The 21485-nt window shown below is 49.7% G+C and overlaps 1 protein-coding gene across 1 annotated transcript; it reads left to right on the forward strand.

Annotated features, from left to right (window-relative positions):
• Positions 1-1887: 1887 nt before the first annotated feature.
• Positions 1888-18807, forward strand: LOC125621440 (zinc finger protein RFP). Its single transcript, XM_048818300.2, has 9 exons — positions 1888-1899; positions 2255-2725; positions 6003-6098; positions 8228-8458; positions 12566-12588; positions 14606-14727; positions 17629-17661; positions 17790-17792; positions 18293-18807. The coding sequence occupies exons 1-9, from the start codon at positions 1888-1890 to the stop codon at positions 18805-18807; spliced, it is 1506 nt and encodes a 501-aa protein (XP_048674257.2).
• The last annotated feature ends 2678 nt before the right edge of the window (positions 18808-21485 follow it).

The raw sequence follows: 21485 nt of genomic DNA on the forward strand, positions 1-21485 counted from the left end.
TTCTTTCTCCTGCTCATCTGGCTCAGGTGTTGAAGAACCCCAGGAGCTGCAAAGGGGATATAGGGTCTGAGGGGCAGATGTGGGGTCAGAACTGATGGAGGGAGCTGGATGACAGCAGATCTGAGGGCAGAATTCAGGTAGGAGCTGAGGGGGGCAGACAAGGGAGAAGGACAGATGTGGAGGTTGGGTGACAGTCAGATCTGGGAGTGGGGGACAGGATTGATCTGGGTTTTGGGAGGGGAGAATTCATTGCTGGGCAGGGGATATTCAGATGGGCGGATGGACACCTGCAGCAGAGACCAAAGTCACACATTTGGGAGAGGGGGCAACATTAATTGACACACACTGGAGGGAGTTCAAATATCAGAGGACAGACCCCCAAAAAACTGCTCCATTTTTTTTTTAATCTCATGGGTTTGGGGCCAAGCTCAACATTTTTGAGGGGGAAAGAGGGGATTGAGTCATGGTTTTTCAACCTTTGAGGTTGGCAATATTATAATCTAGACAGATGCTCCTCAAGCCCAGTGGTGAGCTGGAGCAGGTTGTTAAATTTAGATGCCCTTTTAGAACCGGTTGTTCCGCGAGGGAGAACCGGTTCTAAACGGGCTTTTAAATTTAAGCGGCCCAAAGTGGCGCCTTAGGTGCCGACTCCAGGGATGCTCCAGGGCTGGAGCACCCACGGGGAAAATTTGGTGGGTGCAGAGCACCCACCGGCAGCTCCCCACCCCACCCCTGGCCCCAGCTCACTTCTGCTCCGCCTCCGCCTCCTCCCCTGAACGCGCTGCCCCGCTCTGCTTCTCCGCGCCCCCCCACACTGCTTCCCGCGAATCAGCTGTTCGGTGGGAAGCCGGGACCGGCTGAGAAGCAGGCGGCGGCTTCCCGCTCAGGCCCAGGGAGGCAGAGCGGAGGTGAGCTAGGGCGGGGGGAGGGAGCGCGAGGAGGGCCGCCCGCGCCGCAGCAGGTAACCCCGGGGGGGGGGGGGCGCAAGGGAACCGCTCCCCGCCCCAGCTCGCCTCCACCACCCTCGGCCTGAGCAAGAAGCCGCGGCCTGCTTCTCAGCCCTCCCGGTGGGGGCTCTGCACCCACCAATTTTCCCCGTGGGTGCTCCAGCCCCGGAGCACCCAGGGAGTCGGCACCTAAGGCGCCACTTTTGATGTGATCAGTGGGGGGAGCGGCTGCTCCCCCTGCTCCCCCCCAGCTACGCTCCCCCGCCCCTAGGAGCCAGAGGGACCTGCCGGATGCTTCCTGGGAGCTGCCCCAGGTAAGCACCGCCGGGACTCCCCACCTCGCCCCCCGGCAGGTCCCTCCGGCTCTTAGGGGTGGGGTGGGCACCCACTACAGTGGCCCACAAGACCCTCCTGCCCGGTTCTGGGGGCAGTCAGGGGACAGGGGAGGGGGTTGGATGGGGCAGGAGTCCTGGGGGGGCGGGGGTGGGCAACGACCCCCTCGTGGGGTGAGGAGGGAACCCGTTGTCAAGATTTTGGCAGCTCATCACTGCTCAAGCCCCATGAGCAACACCAGCACTATTTCTCCCAGGACATAAATATTTGCCTCTGAGGTTGCTTTGTGGCCCACACTAGGGCAGGGGTTCTCAACCGGGGATACGTGTCCCACTGGGGGTACACAGAGATCTTCCCGGGGGGGTACATCAACTCCTCGTTTTGCCTAGTTTTACAACAGGCTGCAGAAAAAGCACTAGCAGCAAAATTTAGTGTAAACTAAAATTTGAGACAGACAAGTGACTTGTTTATACTGCTCTGTAGACGATACACTGAAAATGTAAGGACGCTATTTATATTCCAATGGATTTATTTTATCGTTATAGGGGAACAAGGAGAAAGTCAGCCCTTTTTCAGGACTAGCGTGCTGTGACGCTTTTGTATGGTTATGTCTGATAGCGTAAGCAAGTCGGTTTTGAGTGAGGGGAAACTTGGGGGAAAAGGCAAGACAAATCAGACTCCAGTCGTCTGAAAAGTTTGAGAGCCCCTGCACTGGGGCAAACCAAAACATGCCTGGGGTGTCACTGTGCTAGCATATATCCAGGTGTGTGCAAACTGCAGTGAACTGGCAACCAATCAGTCCCACCAGGAGCAAAACGTGTAGGCTGGCCAGAAGTTGGGAAACACACAAACCTTCAGGCTCTGTTCTCTTGAGCAGGCCCAGTGGCTGCTGCTGCAACAACGGCCAAAACAACTTGCAACGTCAGGAAGGGGGCTGATTGCTGATGAAAGCTCCACCCAGCCCTGGGCTTTAGGAAGCAGATAAGTGCAGCTCAACTCTGTGTGCACCTGCCCAGCCGGGTACAAAGACTGCTGCAAATCCAGCCAAAACGCTCCAGGAGGAAGCTACTTGTTCCATCTGCCTGGATTATTTTAAAGAGCCGGTGATGATTATAGACTGCGGGCACAACTTCTGCCGAGCCTGCATCACCCAGTGCTTGGGACGACAGGAGACCAGCCTCTCCTGCCCCTGCGGCAGGGGCAGCTTCCCCCAGAGACACCTCAAGCCCAACAGGCAGCTGGCCAACGTGGCAGAGGTGGCCAAACAGCTCAGCCTGCAGCTGTTCAAAGAGCCCCGAGGCGGGAGAGCGTGTGAGAAACACCTGGAGGGTCTGAAACTCTTCTGTGAGGAGGATCAAACCCCCATCTGCGTGGTGTGTGACAGATCCAAGGAGCACAGGGCTCACACGGTGGTTCTCATAGAAGAGGCTGCCCAGGAGTACAAGGTAGGAACCATAGAATCATAGGACTGGAAGGGACCTCGAGAGGTCATCTAGTCCAGTCCCCTGCACTCGTGGCAGGACTAAGTATTATCTAGACCATCCCTGACAGCTGTTTGTCCAACCTGCTCTTAAAAATCTCCAATGACAGAGATTCCACAAATTCCCTAGATACTTTATTCCAGTGCTTAACGACCCTGACAGTTCAGAATTTTTTCCTAATGTCCAACCTAAACCTCCCTTGCTGAAATTTAAGCCCATTGCTTCTTGTCCTATCCTCAGAAGTTAAGGAGAACAATTTTTCTCCCTCCTCCTTGTAACAACAACCTTTTATGTACTTGAAAACTGGTATCATGTCCCTTCTCTGTCTTCTTTTCTCCTGACTAAATAAACACAATTTTTTCAATCTTCCCCCGTAGGTCATGTTTTCTAGATTTTTTAAATCATTTTTGTTGCTCTTCTCTGGACTTTCTCCAATGTGTCCACATCTTTCCTGAAATGCGGTGCCCAGAACTGGACTCAATACTCCAGCTGAGACCTAATCAGCACGGAGTAGAGCGGAAATCACTGGCAAAACACTGCATTATTACAGAGATCTTGCATAGCAAACTCTATAGCTAAAGGGAATACACTAAGAATTTTTTAAAGTACGGTTTTACACACACTAAAGGATCTAAACCTCATTTTCCCCCCATAGGCATGGGATTACTCTGCATGGGGTGGTGAACCGGGGCTGCCGTGCGGGGTGGAGTCTCTGCACTGGAAATAGTGTGGGGGCTCTGTCCCTGCATCAGTTCACCCACAAGCTGGGTTGGGGGATAAGAATGGGACCCAGAGGGGCTGGAACAGCCTCTCTGGCACCCTGAATTGGGCCAGGAACCAGGCAGTAACTGATTCCCAATTTGGAGTGAGCTGTACCCTACCAGCCTCAGGAGCTGCTGTCTCTCCTATTTTTCTGTCGTCTCCCCCCACACACACACACCCATTCACAAGGAGCTTTCTCACCACTAGCCCCATTCTGCATTTAGGTCTTATTGTGCCTGTTTTGTTTTGTTTCCCTGAAAGCCCCATAACAGGGTTATGACGTCACTGGTAATGTAACAGACATGAAGGTCGCTATCTTAAAACAAAAAAACTTCAAATCCAGACTCCAGCGAGAAACTGCTGAATTGGAATTCATTTGCAAATTGGATACTATTAATTTAGGCTTAAATAGAGACTGGGAGTGGCTAAGTCATTATGCAAGGTAGCCTGTTTCCTCTTGTTTTTTCCTACCCCCCCCCCCCCCCAGATATTCTGGTTTAACTTGGATTTAAACTTGGAGAGTGGTCAGTTTAGACCAGCAGGAGAGTGAGTTTGTGTGTGTATGGGGGTGGGGGGGAAGTGAGAGAACCTGGATCTATGCAGGAAATAGCCCGACTTGATTATGTAAAGAGTTGTCACTTTGGATGGGCTAGCACCAGCAGGAGAGTGAATTTGTGTGGGGGGGTGGAGGGTGAGAAAACCTGGATTTGTGCTGGAAATGGCCCACCTGCTGATCACTTTAGATAAGCTATTACCAGCAGGACAGTGGGGTGGGAGGAGGTATTGTTTCATATTCTCTGTGTGTATATAAAGTCTGCTGCAGTTTCCACGGTACACATCTGATGAAGTGAGCTGTGGCTCACGAAAGCTCATGCTCAAATAAATTGGTTAGTCTCTAAGGTGCCACAAGTACTCCTTTTCTTTTTGCGAATACAGACTAACACGGCTGTTCCTCTGAAACTGGTAATAAGGAAGAGGAAGACCTGAACAACTGAGAGGGGGGTTTGTTTTTAGTCACAAGATTTGGTCTCTTTTTTGTTAGCACCTGCTCAACTTGACCCAGCCCGGGGCAGCGTTTAAGTGTGAAACTGGTGTTCAGGACACCTGTATTCTTGTTCTAGCCCTGCTGGTGGCCTTGGACGAGTAACTCCCCCTTCCCGCTTCTGCCTTGGCTATTTAGACCAGTGATAGTTAGACTGCAGCTGGCAAGCCACAAGTGGTTCTTTAATGTGTCTTCCTTTACCACATGATCTTAAAACACTGTAGGGTTAACAATTAAATCAATCAGCATGCTTTTTACCATCTTATTAACCAAGTAAATTATTAACTTGCACCAGATTATTAATTTATTTGCTGTGAGAATTATAGAATATCAGGGTTGAAAGGGATCTCAGGAGGTCATCTAGTCCAACCCCCTGCTCAAAGCAGGACCAATCCCCAATTTTTGCCCCAGATCCCTAAATCGCCCCCTCAAGGATTGAACTCACAACCCTGGGTTTAGTAGGCCAATGCTCAAACGAAATCTTTCCCCTGTCCTACTGTTTAAATATGAATAATATTGTAGTAAATGAAACAATGAATTCACATGACTGTGGCTCTTTTGGGTCACGTTGATCGCTCATTTGGCTCCTGAACCGCTCTTGTCTGAGTATCACTGACTTAGACCTGGTCTACACTAGTGCTGTAAATCAATCTAAGTTGAACTAGTTAAGTTATGTAACGTAACTTAAGTTGATGTACCTTAGGTTAGTTTACAGCCATGTCCACACTACGCAATGTCGATGGGAGACGCGCTCCCGGCGACAGAACTTCTGCCGCTCATTGAGGTGGATTATAGACGTCAACGGGAGCATAGGCACAGACTCCGTAGGCTGGAGCACCCACGGGGAAAAATTGGTGGGTGCTTTGCACCCACTGGCAGCCAAGCATCCTGCCCTCCCGCCCCAGTTCATCTCCAGCTCCGCCTCTTCCCCTGAGCGTGCAGTGTCCCTGCATCTCCTCCCAGCACTTGCCGCCGTGAAACAGCTGTTTCGCGGCGTAACAAGCTGTGGGAGGGAGGGGGGAGGAGCGGGAACACGGCGCACTCAGGGGAGGAGGCGGGGCTGGGGCAGGGATTTGGGGAAGGAGTCCAATAGGGGCAGGGAGGGGGCAGACTTGGGGCGGGGACTTTGGGGAAAGGGTTGGAATGGGGGTGGGAAGGAGCAGGGCTGGGGTGGAGGCAGGGCTGGGCAGCAGAGGTCAAGCACCCACTGGCGCCTGCAGAAGTCACTGCCTATGGCTGCTACCACATTCTAACTAATAATATTGTAGGCATTAGCACCCGGTTTAAAACACAGTAATGAATACATCATATTAATAAGCAACAGGGCTAAAAAATAATCTATTAGTTATTGTTGATGGCAAAGCCTCAAAAATATGTTGTATGTTTAAACAGAGCTCATAAAACATTTTTATTTTTGTTCATCTCCCAACTTCTTAGGTGCAAATTCAGAGCCACCTGGAGATTTTGAAGAAAGAGAGAGCTGAGATTCTAGCGTTTCAATCGAGTGGGGAAATGAAAAGCCAGGAACTTCTGGTAGGTGCCGTTATTGCTTATCAGCTCCAGGACATCACTGATACTTGGAGTAACGTAAGAGTAACATGCTCCCCTCAGAGTGAGATCAGTACTTACTTACTCTGCTGTCTTTTGCAAATTCTCTTCTGGTTCAGAGATTCTTTGTTTGTGATAGGCACTGCATACACATATATGGGTCTGGGCCTCTTGGCATAGGCGCAGACTCCGTGGGTGCTCTGGGGCTGGAGCACCTATGGGGGAAAAATGGTGGGTGCTGACCACCCACCAGCAGCCCCCCATCAGCTCCCCCCCCACCCCCCAGTGTTGCCTGCCCACTGGCAGGCCCTGCCAATCAGCACCTCCCCCTCCCTCCTTGCGCCTCCGGCCCGCCGAGATCAGCTGTTTCGAGGCGTGCAGGAGGCTCTGGAGGGGAAGGGGGCGGAGTGAGGATGCAGCATGCTTGGGGGAGGGGGTTGAACTGGGCAAGAAGAGGTGGGGTGGGGGTGGAGCAGGGGCAGGAAGAGGCGGGGCGGGATGGGGCGGGCAGAGATGGGGTGGGGTGAGGCTTGGGGGTGGGGTGGGGGCGGGGCCTGGGGCAGAGCCGCGGGTCGAGCACTTCGGAAAGTCAGCGCCTGTGCTCTAGGTGCTAACACAAATGTACATGGAGCCTAAGAAGGAAAATGGAGACTGCAGAAAAATGCATCATCCAAACAATGAGGTTAATAATGCTTGTTCTCTGCCATGCCTGCTCTCCGAAGTCCCTCCTTCTGAGGCCAGCCTCCTCCCCTTCTTGCTATTCAGAGGATCTGGCTTAAGGAGGCTGCTGACCAGAGGAGGCGCTTTTGCTACTGGGGAAGCGATCAGAAAATTCTCTGTCAACAGGTTTCAGAGCAGCAGCCGTGTTAGTCTGTCTTCGCAAAAAGAACAGGAGGACTTGTGGCACCTTAGAGACTAACCAATTTATTTGAGCATGAGCTTTCCTGAGCTACAGCTCACTTCATCGGATGCATACCGTGGAAACTGCAGAAGACATTATATACACACAGAGACCATGAAACAATACCTCCTCCCACCCCACTCTCCTGCTGGTAATAGCTTATCTAAAGTGATCATCAAGTTGGGCCATTTCCAGCACAAATCCAGGTTTTCTCACCCTCCCCCACACAAACTCACTCTCCTGCTGGTAATAGCCCATCCAAAGTGACCACTCTCTTCACAATGTGTATGATAATCAAGGTGGGCCATTTTCTGCACAAATCCAGGTTCTCTCACCCCCTCACCCCCCTCCCAAAAACCACACACACAAACTCACAACAGGAAATGTCTGCACTTGTATTGTTATGGGTTGCCATACACAGTAAAAACTGTGTTATCCGGCACTTTATCAACCAGCAAGCTCTATTAACTGGCATTTCTGATCTCTCCCAATACAGATCTTCAATCTAAAAATTGAGTCAAGTATACTGCCCAGGAGGTTATGCAATTGCCCATTCTGCACTCTGCTTTTATGGCAAAGAGACAGAAGACAAGTCAGCAAGCTGATATCAGGGATTTAGTCAAAAGAGCAGCTTCCAGGGTGTATCGTAACAGATTCAGCCCAATCTCCTATTCCTTCTCCGTCTACAACGATAATTGATGTTGATAATGCTGTCCCGGAGGCACTGCAAGATCCTGAAGTGCCTTCTGAATCATCCCAGAAAGATTAAATTCTGTTCAGTATCGTTTTAGTGTTGTGTATTTTTAGTGATCTGGGTGTACGCCATGCGCTGCCCAGAGTGATATGTAGTGTCATAAGATAACCTGCTGTATAGAAAACTTTCCCTGTATACACCAACGTGCTTCAAGAAACCGACCACTCTGCAGTGCAGTACTATGAGTGGATTGGTGAGTACCTGTCTACTGTTTTATACGGTATTCATTTTATTGTATTCTAATTCTTTGAAAATTCGTATTCCGTTGGTAAGTATAATTTTTCGTTAACCAGAGTTTTTGACTAAGCGACAGCCCCCGTTACCCCAACACGCCGGATAACAAAGCCTTTACTGTAATTATCCTGCAGAGAGCTACAGAAGAGTCTATGAAATGTCCCAACGACTCTCTGTGGGTCCCTGACCTGATCTTTTCCCTGTCTGTGTGCATGTTCACTGCAGAAAGAAGTGGAAGCCGAGAGGCAGAAGGTTGTGTCTGAATTTCAGCAGTTGTGCGTGTTTCTGGAGGAACAAGAAAGATACCACCTGGGCCGGCTGGGCGAGCTGGACAAGGCGATTGTGAAGATGAGGGATGAAAATGCCACCAAATACTCTAAGGCGCTCTCTTGCCTCAGCGATCTGGTCTGCGAGATGGAGGGGAAGCGCCAGCAGCCAGCGAGTGAATTCTTGCAGGTGAGACTGTGTTAGCTACCCCACACCCCCCAGATTCCTGCACAGTCTGTGTGCTGCTGATCTTTGTGTTGTTATTTAGCTCTTTGAAAGCTGAGTCACAGATTCACGGAAGTGATGGGTGTCAAAGATCAGCTGGGAAAAGGGGTGTGTGTGTGGGGGGAATCTTTTATTGGACCAACTTCTGTTGGGGAGAGATAATCCTTTTGCGCCACACACGGCGCTCTATGACGACGCTGCAAAAACCAGCTGTGTTATTCATTCATGCCCTTTACCACAAGTCCCAGGATTTTGGCCAGAATATCTCAAGAATTGGGAGCTCTCACTGTTGTTCCTAGGAAGAACATTCCACAGCCTAGCACACCTCACTGTTAGGAAGTTTTCCCTGACAATTACCCTCAACTTTTCCTTCCTTGGTTTCATGCTGTTGCAAGCTCTGCAAACACAGTGTGGTTCTTTGTCCCACTCACCCACTGGCTGGATCATGCCATAGTTGGTACTTCAAATTTAGTGTAATCCAGGCTAAAATTCTGCTTGTGGGTATGTCGGTCTGCTTCTGGCCTCTTCTAGCGGCCAGAAAACACACAGAGAATCATGAGCCTGCTACTGCTTCCAAACTAACATACCGAATGAGCTAATCAAGGGGTAGAAGTCATATGCCACCTTTCAGACTTACTTTGTATCATGCTGTATATTGAGTTACAGTAGAACCTCACAGTTACGAACACCAGAGTTACGAACTGTCCAGTCAACCCCACACCTCATTTGGAACCGGAAGTATGCATTCAGGCAGCTGCAGAGACAAAAAAACCCAAAAAACGGAAAACAGCATTTTTCTTCTGCAAAGTAAAGATTCAAAGCTGTATTAAGTCAATGTTCAGTTGTAAACTTTTGAAAGAACCACCATAAAGTTTTGTTCAGAGTTCTGCACTTTTCAGAGTTCAAAGCAACCTCCATTTCCAAGGTGTTTGTAGCCCTGAGGTTCTGCTAAAGAGTAGCACATTTGTAGATTTTTCTATTTGTTTGTTTGATGGACTTTCACACTACAAGGGAAGGAGCTGTTAATAATAATAATGCCCCATTCTTATACAACACTTTTCTCACCAGTAGATCTCAAAGCATTTCACAGGCAGGCTATAATATATTAAGCCTCACAACACCGGGTGGGAAGCTGAGGCCCAGAGACACTAACTGATGTGCCCAAGGTCACACAAGAAGTTTGTGGCAGAGCACAGAATTATGCCCCAGTCTCCCAACTTCTAGGCCAGTGCTCTAACCGCTGGACCATCCTGGGCAGTATCCCCCTAAATAGTTTCAGCATCCTCTAAAGGCGTGCACGGTCTTCTCCGTTTGTGCAGAACTGCGTGCAGATCTGGTCGCCCCATTTCAAAAAAGATATATTGGAATTGGAAAAGGTACAGAAAAAGGCAACAAAAATTATTAGGGGTATGGAACAGCTTCCATATGAGGAGAAATGAAAGTATTTCTTCACACAACACACAGCCAACCTGTGGAACTCTTTGCCAGAGGATGTAAGACTATAACAGAGTTCAAAAACGAACTAGATAAGTTCATGGAGGATAGGTCCATCAGTGGCTATTAGTCAGGATGGGCAGGGATGAAAAACCATGCTCTGAGTGCCCCTAGCCCAGGGGTGGGCAAAACTTTTTGACCTGAGGGCCACATCGGGGTGCAAAACTATATGGAAGGCCGGGTAGGGAAGGGTATGCCTCCCCAAACAGCCTGGCCCCTGCCCCCTATCCACCTCTTCCCACTTCCCGCCCCCTGACTGCCCCCCTCAGAACCTCTGACCCATCCAACCTCCTTGTCCCCTGACCACCCCCTCCCGGCACCCCCCACTTCTAACTGACCCCCGGGACTCCACCCCCATCCAACCCCCCCGCTCCCTGTCCCCCCGACCCCTATCCACACCCCCGCCCTCTGACAGGCCCCCTGGGACTCCCACCCCCTGTCCAACAGCCCCCTGCTCCCCGACACCTGACCGCCCCTCCTCAGAACGTCCGCCCCATCCAACCGCCTCCTGTCCCCTGACTGCTCCCCGGGATCCCCTACCCAACCTTCCTTCGCCACCATGTGCGCCACCGCGGCCCCCTTACCATGCCACTCAGAGCGGCAGGAGCTCGCAGCCCCGTTGCCCAGACAGAGCCAGTTGTGCTGCCCACGCTGCAGCATGGCTGCGAGGGAGGGGGGACAGCAGGAGAGGGGAGGCGCCGGGCAGAGGCTAGCCTCCCTGGCCAGGAGCTCAGGGGCCGGGCAGGACGGTCCCACGGGCTGGATGTGGCCTGCTGGTCATAGTCTGCCCACCTCTGCCCTAGCCTCTGACTGCCAGAAGCTGGGAGTGGACGACATCGGATGGATCACTCGATAATTGCCCTGTTCTGTTCATTCCCTCTGAAGCATCTGGCCTTGGCCACTGTCGGAAGACAGGATACTGGGCTAGAGAGACCATTGGTCTGACCCAGTATGGCTGCTCTTATGTTTCAGGTTTCAGAGTAGCAGCCGTGTTAGTCTGTATCCGCAAAAAGAAAAGGAGGACTTGTGGCACCTTAGAGACTAACCAATTTATTTGAGCATGAGCTTTCGTGAGCTACAGCTCACTTTAGTCTCTAAGGTGCCACAAGCCTCCTTTTCTTTTTTGGGGTTAGATGAGCTAGTCGTCCCCTCTGACCTAAAAACTATGAATCTCTGGAAGCTGTCTTACTCTTTCCTCATAGATCAGTCAATCCAGCTCCTCAGTCAATTTGTACATCTTCCAGTTGGTCTGCATCTCTTCGCTACTGTGGCCCCGGGAACGGGATTCACTATCCCATGTGACGTTACACCAGGTTCTATTCCCTCCCTGTCCTGCTGTGCTATGCTTTGAACATTCACTTCCTGCTGAAATTCACTGGTTCTTTTTTTGAGTAGCCAGCGACTCTTGTTTTTCTTACCTGTCTCTTGGATCACATAACTCCCCGTTTGTTTTTTTTTAATCTCTTCATTTGGTTTCCCACTTCTGATGGCCAGGAGGGGAAGACGGTGGGTCACTCTAGTTACCTTGTTCTGTACACTTCCCCTGAAATTGTGGTACTGACTGCTGTAGGAGAGAGGATACTGGGCTAGATGGACCATTGGTCTGAGCCAGTATGGCGGTTCTTATCTGATATTGTAATTTCACCACAGTGGAGTCTAAGAGCCAACTGAGATTCATGCCCCGTTGTGCTGGGAGTTGTACAAACTTGAAATAATAGGCTCTGCCCTGAAAAGCTTCCAATCTAAATAGCCAAGACAGACAAAGGGTGGGGAAAAGAGAGAGAACATACATGCAGCGTGAACAGATTTTCAAATGTTATGTTAGTGCCACGATTTTTGTGTTTCTCCAAAAAAGTGACTGGGATTTTGTTAGAAGGGGATTAGCTAAACAGAGATACAAGAAAAGAAGGGACAAAGGTGTAGTTTGCGCTACAAAGTTTTGCTGGCATAGCTACGCTGGTCAGGGGTGTGAGAAAAATCATGCCCCCAGCCGACGTAGCTATGCCTACTAAACCCCCAGCATTGACGCAACTCTTCCGACTGACCAGCCTAGTTTATGTCATTCAGGGAGGTTATGTAGCTATACATCATTCTGTGATCTTACGCAGTGTGTCCACTAGGGGGCTCTGCTGGCATAGCTATAACTGTGAAGGCTCTAGTGTAGACAAGGCAGGGTGGGGGCAATAGGACAGGGAAATGTGGGGGGGCACAGGACAGGAAAATGTGGGGTATGGATTGAGCTCCCTTCTACAAGGAGGAGGGAGAAAAATTGTTCTCTTTAACCTCTGAGGATAGGCCAAGAAGCAATGGGCTTAAATGGCAGCAAGGGTGGTTTAGGTTGGACATTAGGAAAAGCTTCCTAACTGTCAGGGTGGTTAAGCGCTGGAATAAATTGCCCAGGGAGGTTGCAGAATCTCCATCATCAACTTTTTAAGAGCAGGTTGGACAAACACTTGTCAGGGATGGTCTAGATAATACTTAGTCCTGCCAGAAGTGCAGGGGACTGGACTAGATGACCTCTCGAAGTCCCTTCCAGTCCTACGATTCTATGATTCTGTTCTTTCTCTCTCTTTCCAGGTCATCAGAAGCACCTTGAGCAGGTACATGGCCCCTTCTTGCTGCCAACTCACACTTTCCAGCCCACACTTCAACTGGTGGAGATGATCTGATTCTGACTGTGAATTTTAGAGGGCTTTGAGAATTTGCCCTTAAATTGTGTGTGTGTGTGCGTGTGTATTTAAACCTAGTCCTACTGGGATTCTGTGCACAGCTTATATCAGCGTTGTACACCACTCTGCAGAACCAAAATGACAGGCTAATAATGTTTGACTTACTCAGTTTTGAGGATGGATCTTGATGCTGGATGAGCACAGGGTTTGTCCAGAGATAGAAATTTTTTTGGATGCTGTCCATAGATTTTGTTTTTCCCAGCTCAACAGATAAAAGTATTAGAAGAGGAAACAAATCTTAAAATAGTTTTTGTGGGGTTCTGTCTCTCAGGAACCCCTCAACCAAATGACCCCAAATCTGCTCCCCAGTATCTATCCCTATCTTTCTACTGACATACCCAATTTCAGGTCAAATTGAATATGCATATGGATTTTGGAGCACTATGAATTATTTCCCCTTTTAAATAGACAGCCCTATGCAAACTTACTTATAAATATGGTGCTCTGTAATATCTTAGGCAGCAGAATATGAAGAGCTTGTAAACCCTACAGAAGAGAGAACCCTGAAGCTCAAACCCCAGTAGGATCTGTGAACAGTTGTTAAACCGCATAGTAGTCAACAGGCTTTCTTCCCCCAAGTGCATAAAGTTTCTGCACATTGCACTTTATAGTCTTGAATTCTTTTCAACTGAAAATTAATGGTGCTTGTGTTCTTTTGAACTTCTGAAAATCCAGCCTTATTTACCCTCTTAATTTACCATGCAATATTTCTTTTAAAAAAAAACCCCAAAATGACCAGGCCTTTTCTTACCAACAAACATTCAATTTCAGACAATAACAGACGCCTAAGTTAACATGCCCTTGTTAACTTAGTGTCTCTAGGCGACAGGGATGTTACAAAAAGGTAGATGCCAGTCATATTACAATTAAGGAATTCTGTATATTTAAAATATGAAAGTGATTGGGGAAAGGCAGGCTATATATAAAGGACTCTCTTATTCAGACATGCTCTTCAAATAATCTAGAGGCAAAAAAAAATTGATTAGACATTTTCCAAAAACAACCTTAACTTTGACCCTTAATTCAGAGCTGTCAGTAAGTATGACTTCGTGTTTTGAGTTATACAAGCACAGTAGAAAGACAACAACAACCCTGAAATATTTTGATCCTTCCAGGAGAAAGTAAGGCCTTTTCTACACTGGGAAGTTAATGTGGGTTCAGGTCGGGTAAATTTAAAGCAGATTAGATATTCTCAATAACCTCCCTCTGTGAATGCTCTTATTCCAGAATAAGAATGCCTCATTCTGAATTAGCTGAGCATCCACGCAGGAAGCTAATCCAGAACAGTTATTCTGGAATAATTCCCCTTGTTGACAAGCCCTAAAGGCTGCAATTGTGCTTGACCATTTGTATGCATATGAGCAAGGACCAAGTACTGACTGGGCCCCTCAAATTTTGTTCCATCTCAGTCATAGGCGCCAACTTCTCCTGGTACCGGAGGATGCTCAACCCTCCCTAGCCCCGCCACGACTCCACCCCTGCTCCACCCCCATTCCAACCCCTTCCCCAAAGTCCCCGCCTCAACTCTGCCCCCTCCCTGCCCCTATTGGACTCCTTCCCCAAATCCCCAGCCCCGCCTCTTCCTTGCCTCCTCCCCTGAGCATGCTGCATTCCCGCTCCTCCCCCCTCCTCCCACAGCTTGTTATATTGCAAAACAGCTGTTTCGTGGCGGCAAGCACTGGGAGGAGAAGCGGGGACATGACGCGCTCGGGAGGAGGTGGAGGTGGAGGTGAGCTGAGATGGCGGGGCGGGGCGGGGTGGGGAGCTTGGCTGCTGCACCCACCAATTTTTCCCCGTGGGTGCTCCAGCCCCGGAGCACCCACGGAGTCAGCGCCTATGATCTCAATTACCATTCAGATGAAGATGATGTAGGTTGTTTTCTCTCTAGATGTAAGATGGGGAAGGGGAAGTTTCAGAATCCAACAGCTGAGTCTCCTGACTGGAGAAGAAGACTTCAAGAACTCTCTCAAGAAACCATATCGCTACAGGATGCTGTGAAGGAATTCAAAGGTAACAGACCCTCATCCTGAGACTGATCGCTGGGGTTGAGAGCTTATCACTGATCTTGTCTGAAGCTCACAGCTGACTCATGGCCCGCACTCCAACCATGCAGGGCTGGCCTCAGTAATCCAGGAGAAGCACGGGCAGCTGTCTCTTATTTTTGAGGATGACCCTGGATCAGTTTGCAGCTGTGGAGGGATGCACTTCTCATGCGGCCTCTGAATGCACTGAAGCGCCAAAATCCCCCTCTCGCTTGGCCACCGACAGCTGAGCCAGCCCCACTGGCTGAACAGCTGGTAGGACCTCCAGCTGCAGGAAAACGGAAACACAACAGACTGGCGGCAGGTTTACACTTAAAACGCTGCACTGCTGTAGCACTTTAGTGTAGATGCTATTACGCTGATCAGCATAGTTAGCTACCGCCTCTTGGGGAGGTGGATTATGTTGGCAGGAGAAGCTCTCACATCATAGGCGCCGAGTCCATGGGTGCTCCGGGGCTGGAGCACCCACAGAAAAAAATAGTGGATGCTCAGGGCAGCCCCACGGATCAGCTTCTCCCCCTCCCCCCTAGTGCCTCCCGCCCGCCACGATCAATTGTTCAGAGGCGTGCAGGAGGCACTGTGGGGGAGGAGGACCGAGGGCATGCTTGGGGGCAGAGCAGGGGCAGAAAGAGGCAGGGCGGGGGTGGTGACTTGGGAGAAGGAGTGGCTGGGGGGCAGGGCCTGGGGCGCAGCATGCGTTGAGCACCCCCCAGGAACACAGAAAGACAGCCCCTTTCTCCCATCAACACAGCACTGTCTATACCTGGAATTAGGTCGGTATAACTGTGTCGCTCAGGGATGTGGATTTTTCATACTCCTGAGCGATGTAGTTAAACCAGTGTACATTTGTAGTGTAGACCTGGTCTGAGAGGAAGTGTGGCCTCGTGGACTAAGCACAAGCCTAACTAGGTGAAATTTTTCATCTGAAACTTTTCTTTTCTTTTTCATTATAAAATGCAGATTTGGGTTGACCGAAACATTTCATGAATTCGTTCCACTGGTTGGGGAATTATTTTAAATGGGAGGAAACAAAACTAAAAATAAATGCGAAGAAACAAACAAACCTAAAGAAGATAAATCCTGAAAAAAGTCACTGTTTCCTTTTCACCATTTTGAAAGTAAACAGTTTTGATTTTTCAGGCCAGTATTACTTTTCGCTTGGATTTTCCTTCAATATTTTTTTTAAACGAAAACAAAACAAAAGTTTGACCCATTTTTTTCCCCTCCTGGTTTGCAAAGGTCTCATCCTAATCCCCAGTAGTTAGACACTAGGATCAAACCTGTAACAGAATATTTTATATCCCTCCCGTATGCTATAGCTGTTGGTGAGCTTATTATCCAGCAGTTTGGCCTAGTGGCTAGATCACTGGACTGCAGTGCAGGAGACCGAGTGGTTTCTACCACTGGCTTACTGGGTGACCTTAGGCAAATCACTTTTCCTCTTTGTAAAATGGGGATAAAGTTATTTGTAAAGAGCTTTTGAGACCTAGTGATCAAAAGCACTAAGAGCGAGATATTAAATCTTGGCATCATTCAATTGTTTCTGTAATTTTGACAGATTAATGTTTCGTTTTAAGCATTTTTATTAGATTTTTATTGATTTAAATTTTCACAGTTGTATGGTATTATGGGTGGGGGGGTCAGACAAAAATTATGTAATGACAGTAGATGTTGAGATTCAAAAAGTTTAAAGCTTTTGTAATGGTTAAACCATGGCCTGTTGACATCAGATATCAAAGTACACAAAGAAAATACCCTTTAATCAAACTCTAAGAAGGTCTGGAGCAGCATTTTTCTCACATTGCCTTGCTGTAAATTTTGATTTTTACTGATGGAAATATTTTTTCCCATTGGTTTGTGTGTGTGCGGTGAAATCAGTGTTTATCACCATTTCCCAATAAAAATCTAATCCTTCCAAGCTAGATGGTAATAATAACTAATAGATATTAATAATAATTAACCATACATTTATATAATTATATTAATAATACATGTCCAGTCCTTTTCAGAAGTATACTAAATTTCTGGCTTCCATGACCTTCTGTCAGTCATTTCCACAGTCCGGTTACATATTACGTTGGCTCCATTCACTTGTTCTTTCTTGCATGTCTCTATATAAATGCATAAGGAAATGGGGGTGGGAGGAATGGGGTGCACATGGAACCCCTGCCATGTGGGAAAGAATGGGGGACCCTGGTACTGGGGAGGCAGTATGAGGGTGCACACAGAACCCCTAGTGGAAGGAGGGATTGAGGGACGCTGGTATGGAGGAGAAGGGGGAACATAGCTCCTGGCATGCTGAGGTGAGATGGAAATGAGGTTAGGGGGAAATGCAAGGCACACAGAGCTGCTGGCATGGAGGGGAGAATGGGGGCCTCTGGTATGGGAAATGGGGGGCACACAGAACTCCTGGTGGCGGGGAGATTGGGGGACTCAGGTATGTGGTGGAGAGGGGTATGGCGGGGACACACAGGGCCCCAGGCATGACATAGGTGGGGACGGTAGCAGGGAAATAGAGGAGGATAGGAGGGTAGCATACAGGGAGTTCATGGGGGGAAGGGGATGGAGGATTGAAAGGAGCCGCTGGAGTGTGCTAGAGAAACTTTGATGTGGGTGATCCTCTAGTATCCGTGCAATCCCTAATGCAGAAGCACTTCCATCAGTTTAACACGTTCTGAACCCAGCCTAGCTTGCATCAGTAAATCACCGAGTTACAGACTGAGATGGTTTCTATAAACACACATCCGCAGGCACAGATAGTTAAACCCGTTACAGTAACACAAACTCTAGGAATCTTTCCATCCTCTATGGCAGCAGGAGATCTCACCTTTCCCTCTCCCCCAGTTTTTTTTTCCTTTTCTTCTTCTAGAGTCTCTGCCATGTGAAATTCTGTTGGAATCAGGTAAACTTCTGGCGCCAGACTGAATGTTTGTAGGTGTTTATCTTCCTGAATCGAGGAGAAAAGTTAATTTACGTGCCCCTGGCTTCTGGAGTAAGGGAAAGCGCCTCTGAAATACAATAACACAAAAGCCAGTGGCCAATATACAGCAGGAGGCATGGACCAAGCTGCAGGTGTCAGAGCATCGCCTTAAGGAGGGCTGCAGGATAACGCTGTGTGCTGGTGGGTCTCATCTAACCTGGTGCGGTTCACGCAGCCAGGAAAACATGCTTGGGGGGTTCGCTCAACAAGCCTTCCATGGGGGGGAACGTAGCGAAAATGCTGCACTGGGTGTAGAGAGGATCTGTGGCCTAATCGCACTCGTTTCCCGTGGCCCACTGTGCAAGAACATGCAAGAGGGTCCTGAATCCTTTCGCGCTATGTCTGACCCATCTGTGCCAAGGGAATGCCTCTCCCCTACAATTTGCTGATGTCTCCGAGTTGCTCCCCATTCAGAGCTGGGCGAATCGTGGAGGAAGTAGATTCCCGGTTGATTCACTCTCCAGCTGGGGTAGATTCTGCCCCTGACACGATCAAACCGTCCCCCAGGGCTAAGCTTTGCCCCTAACACTCTGACTGTCTCTCTTTCTCAAAGATGTGTATTTTGATCCAGCCACGGCACATCCCCGATTCGTCGTGTCCGAGAGACAGAAAAGCGTGAGGTGGGGAGACACGCGGCAGGATCTGCCCTACAGTCCTAAGAGATTTGATCATTCTCGCTGTGTGCTGGGCTGTGAGGGATTCACCTCGGGGAGACATTGCTGGATGGTGGAAGTGGGGGACGGGGGAAACTGGGCTGTGGGGGTGGCCAGAGAGTCTGTGAGGAGGAAGGGAGAAATCAGCTTGGACCCTGAGGGGGGCATCTGGGCTATAGGGCTCTGCAGAGGTCAGTACCGGGTTCTAACCTCCCCTGTGACTCTTCTGACCCTGAGCAGAAGCCCTACGAGGGTTGTGGTTTATCTGGAGTATGAAGAGGGGTTGGTGAAATTTATAGATTTTGATAAAGAGGCCATGATATTTTCATTCCTACCAGCTTCTTTTACAGGGGAGAAAATCTTCCCTTTTTTCCGGGTTGGGGATATGCAAACGCACCTCAGGCTACTCCCCTGAATCATAGGGTAACACAGGGCCTCGAGGCTCTGTACTGAGAGCGTCCTTGACAGAAGGAGATGACCGGGTTACATAGGCCAAACTCATTGGCCTTGTCCACACTACAGGGATGTTTGCGGAATAGTTAACCCCCACCCCCACCCACCACCTGTGCTGGCATAATCCCATAGTGTAGATTCAGCCGATGCCAACAGAAGGGGCTTTGCCGTTGGTCTAGGAACTCCCCCTCCCCAAGCGAAGGGAACCATGTTGATGGAAGCCTACTTCCGTTGCCATAGCTGTGTCCATGCTGGGGGCTAGGTTGGCATAGCTACCGCATCCGGGTGTGTGTTGTTTTTTCCTCACAACCCTGACTGACGCAGTGTGTCAACCTAACTTTTTAAGTGTGGCCCAGGCCATTCTCTCAGGGATTGTCTGGCCTGTTTCCGCTCCAACTTCTGCAGGTTCCCTAGGATTGGCTGTCTGCCAGCTCAGAGTATGAGAGAGGGGGAACCTGGGGTGGGGGAGAGGGAAGGAAATGGGGTGTGGAGAGAGAAGCCCAGAAAGAGGAAGTGGAGATGGGGAGGGAAATGGTGAGCAGGGAAGGGAAACCCAGAGAAGACAAGATGTGGACTGGAGGTGGGAAGCTAGGGAAGGGGGGCGGGATTTGAGAACAAAGAGAAGAGATGAAAGGGGCAGGGGTGTGGTTACTCCGTGTGAATTACACTCACTTTATGATGAGTGGAAAGGTGAGGATCACATCCCTGTGCCCTTGGTGGGATCCTTCCCCTGACCAGAGTCCCTGAGGGTACTTCTACACTACAGTGGAAGAGCTACAGTAGGGTTGCCAACTTGGTAATATTTAAAAACCGGACGGTCCAGCAGGAGGGCTGGAGCTTCCCCTCCCTGCCTCTTCCCCCCAAGACCCCACCCCTGCTCCACCTCTTCCCCTGAGGCCCCGCCCCATCCACTCCTCTTCCCCACTTCCCCCTGTCACTCACTGCTTTTCCCCTGTCTGTCTCTCTCTCCCACACACACACACACAAACATACACACACCCCCGGCCACCTGGGTCAGGGACTCGCCTGCAGAGCCGGGGCTGGGAGCGGTAGTCCCCCAATGCAGGTAGGAGGTGCCCCAGCTGAGTAGGGGCTGGTACGGGTGATGGCCCAGCACCTCCCCGCTTCCCCCGCCCGCAATAACTGGACTTAGATCTGATTGGACACTGTCAGGTCCCCTGTTCGACCGGCACCTGGCCACCCTAAGCTACAGCCCTGCAATTTTGCTGCTGGAGCCCCGTAGTGTAAATGTTTCCAACATCAATGGAAGGGGGTTTTGCGTTAACAGAGTCAATCCACCTCTCCAAGAGCTGGCAGCTAGGGCAACAGAAGAATTCTTCCATCGACCTAGCCGCGTCTACGCTGGGGTGAGGTTGACTTAACTACGGCACTCAGGAGACAACATTTTTCACAGCCCTGAGAGACGTAGTGAGGCCAATCCAAGTTTTAAGTGTAGACCAGGCCTAACTTTACTTATGCATCTGATAAATGCAAGAGCCTTAACATCAGGTTCGGGCCCAGGCCCTGGTTGGTTCCTTCCAGGGAGGACAAGAAGGATGTCATAAAAACAGCTCCCTGCCTTGAATTCTTGTGCAGCATCCGCCTGGAATCCCAGATTCCCAGTGCGGAGACCAGAACCCACTCATCCACACAAGCAGTGATAGCTGAGCATGCTCTGAGCTGGGAGAATGTGAGAGCACCCGGTAGAAGGACTCTGTTTTTATGAAAGGTTTCTGCTAGTCGCATAGAGCCAGATTATTATTATTATTTTTTAAAGGAATGGAGGTCCAGATTTTCAGGATGCTCAACGCTCATAGTTGGGGCCAGATCTTCTGAAGTGCCCAGCATTCAGATGCATCCCGTGTGCTGAGCTTGCCTGAAAATCTGCCTGTTTATTTAGGTGCCTCAATGGGAGTTTAGAGAATCTGACCCCCCAGCTTAGGGTTGCCACCCGTCTGGGTTTTACCCAGACAGTCAGGTTTTTGGCTTCTGTGTCTGGGTGCCATTTAGGAAAGTCGACTCGAAAAGGGGACCTGGCAACGCTATGGCACCAGAACCAAAAGCCAGGTTACCATGGGGCGAGGGTTGCCTCCTACCTTCAGGCAGGCTCCTTGAGACAACCCAGCAAGGGAGAGGGGCAAGGGACAGGGGCGGGGCTTTGGGGGAAAGAGGCGGAGAAGGGGTGGAGCCTTTGGGAGAAGAAGTGGGGCCTTAGGGGTCCAGTTACCAGCAATTAGATAGGTGGCAACCCTACCCCAGTTATGGGTGCTGAGCCCCCAAACCTCCATCCATAGCTTCTTGACTCTTACCCTGGAGGACTCCCTCAGAATCCCTCCTGGAAGCAAAAACTCCAATGTGGCATGAGAGCACCAGGGGCAGAATCCTGCTCCCAGTTAGAAAGCATCATTGTAATAAAGTTACCCACCTTCCCCCTTATCAGGCTGCTCACAAGGGGGCTCCCCCCTCCTTTCTAAGGGAATTTAGTCTTTTGCAGTAAGAAATAGAAGTAGTTATAATGGCAGAAATTAAAGAAAGGAAACCCTGCTTTGAGCCTGGTACATATTGCTTCCTGCATGGAGCAAGGAAAAATTTGGGAACATGAAGGAAATGAGAAATGTCTGTAGGGAAAATTTCATAGAT

The sequence above is a fragment of the Caretta caretta genome, chromosome 14 (assembly GCF_965140235.1).
Source record: "Caretta caretta isolate rCarCar2 chromosome 14, rCarCar1.hap1, whole genome shotgun sequence".
Classification (NCBI taxonomy): Eukaryota; Metazoa; Chordata; order Testudines; family Cheloniidae; genus Caretta; species Caretta caretta.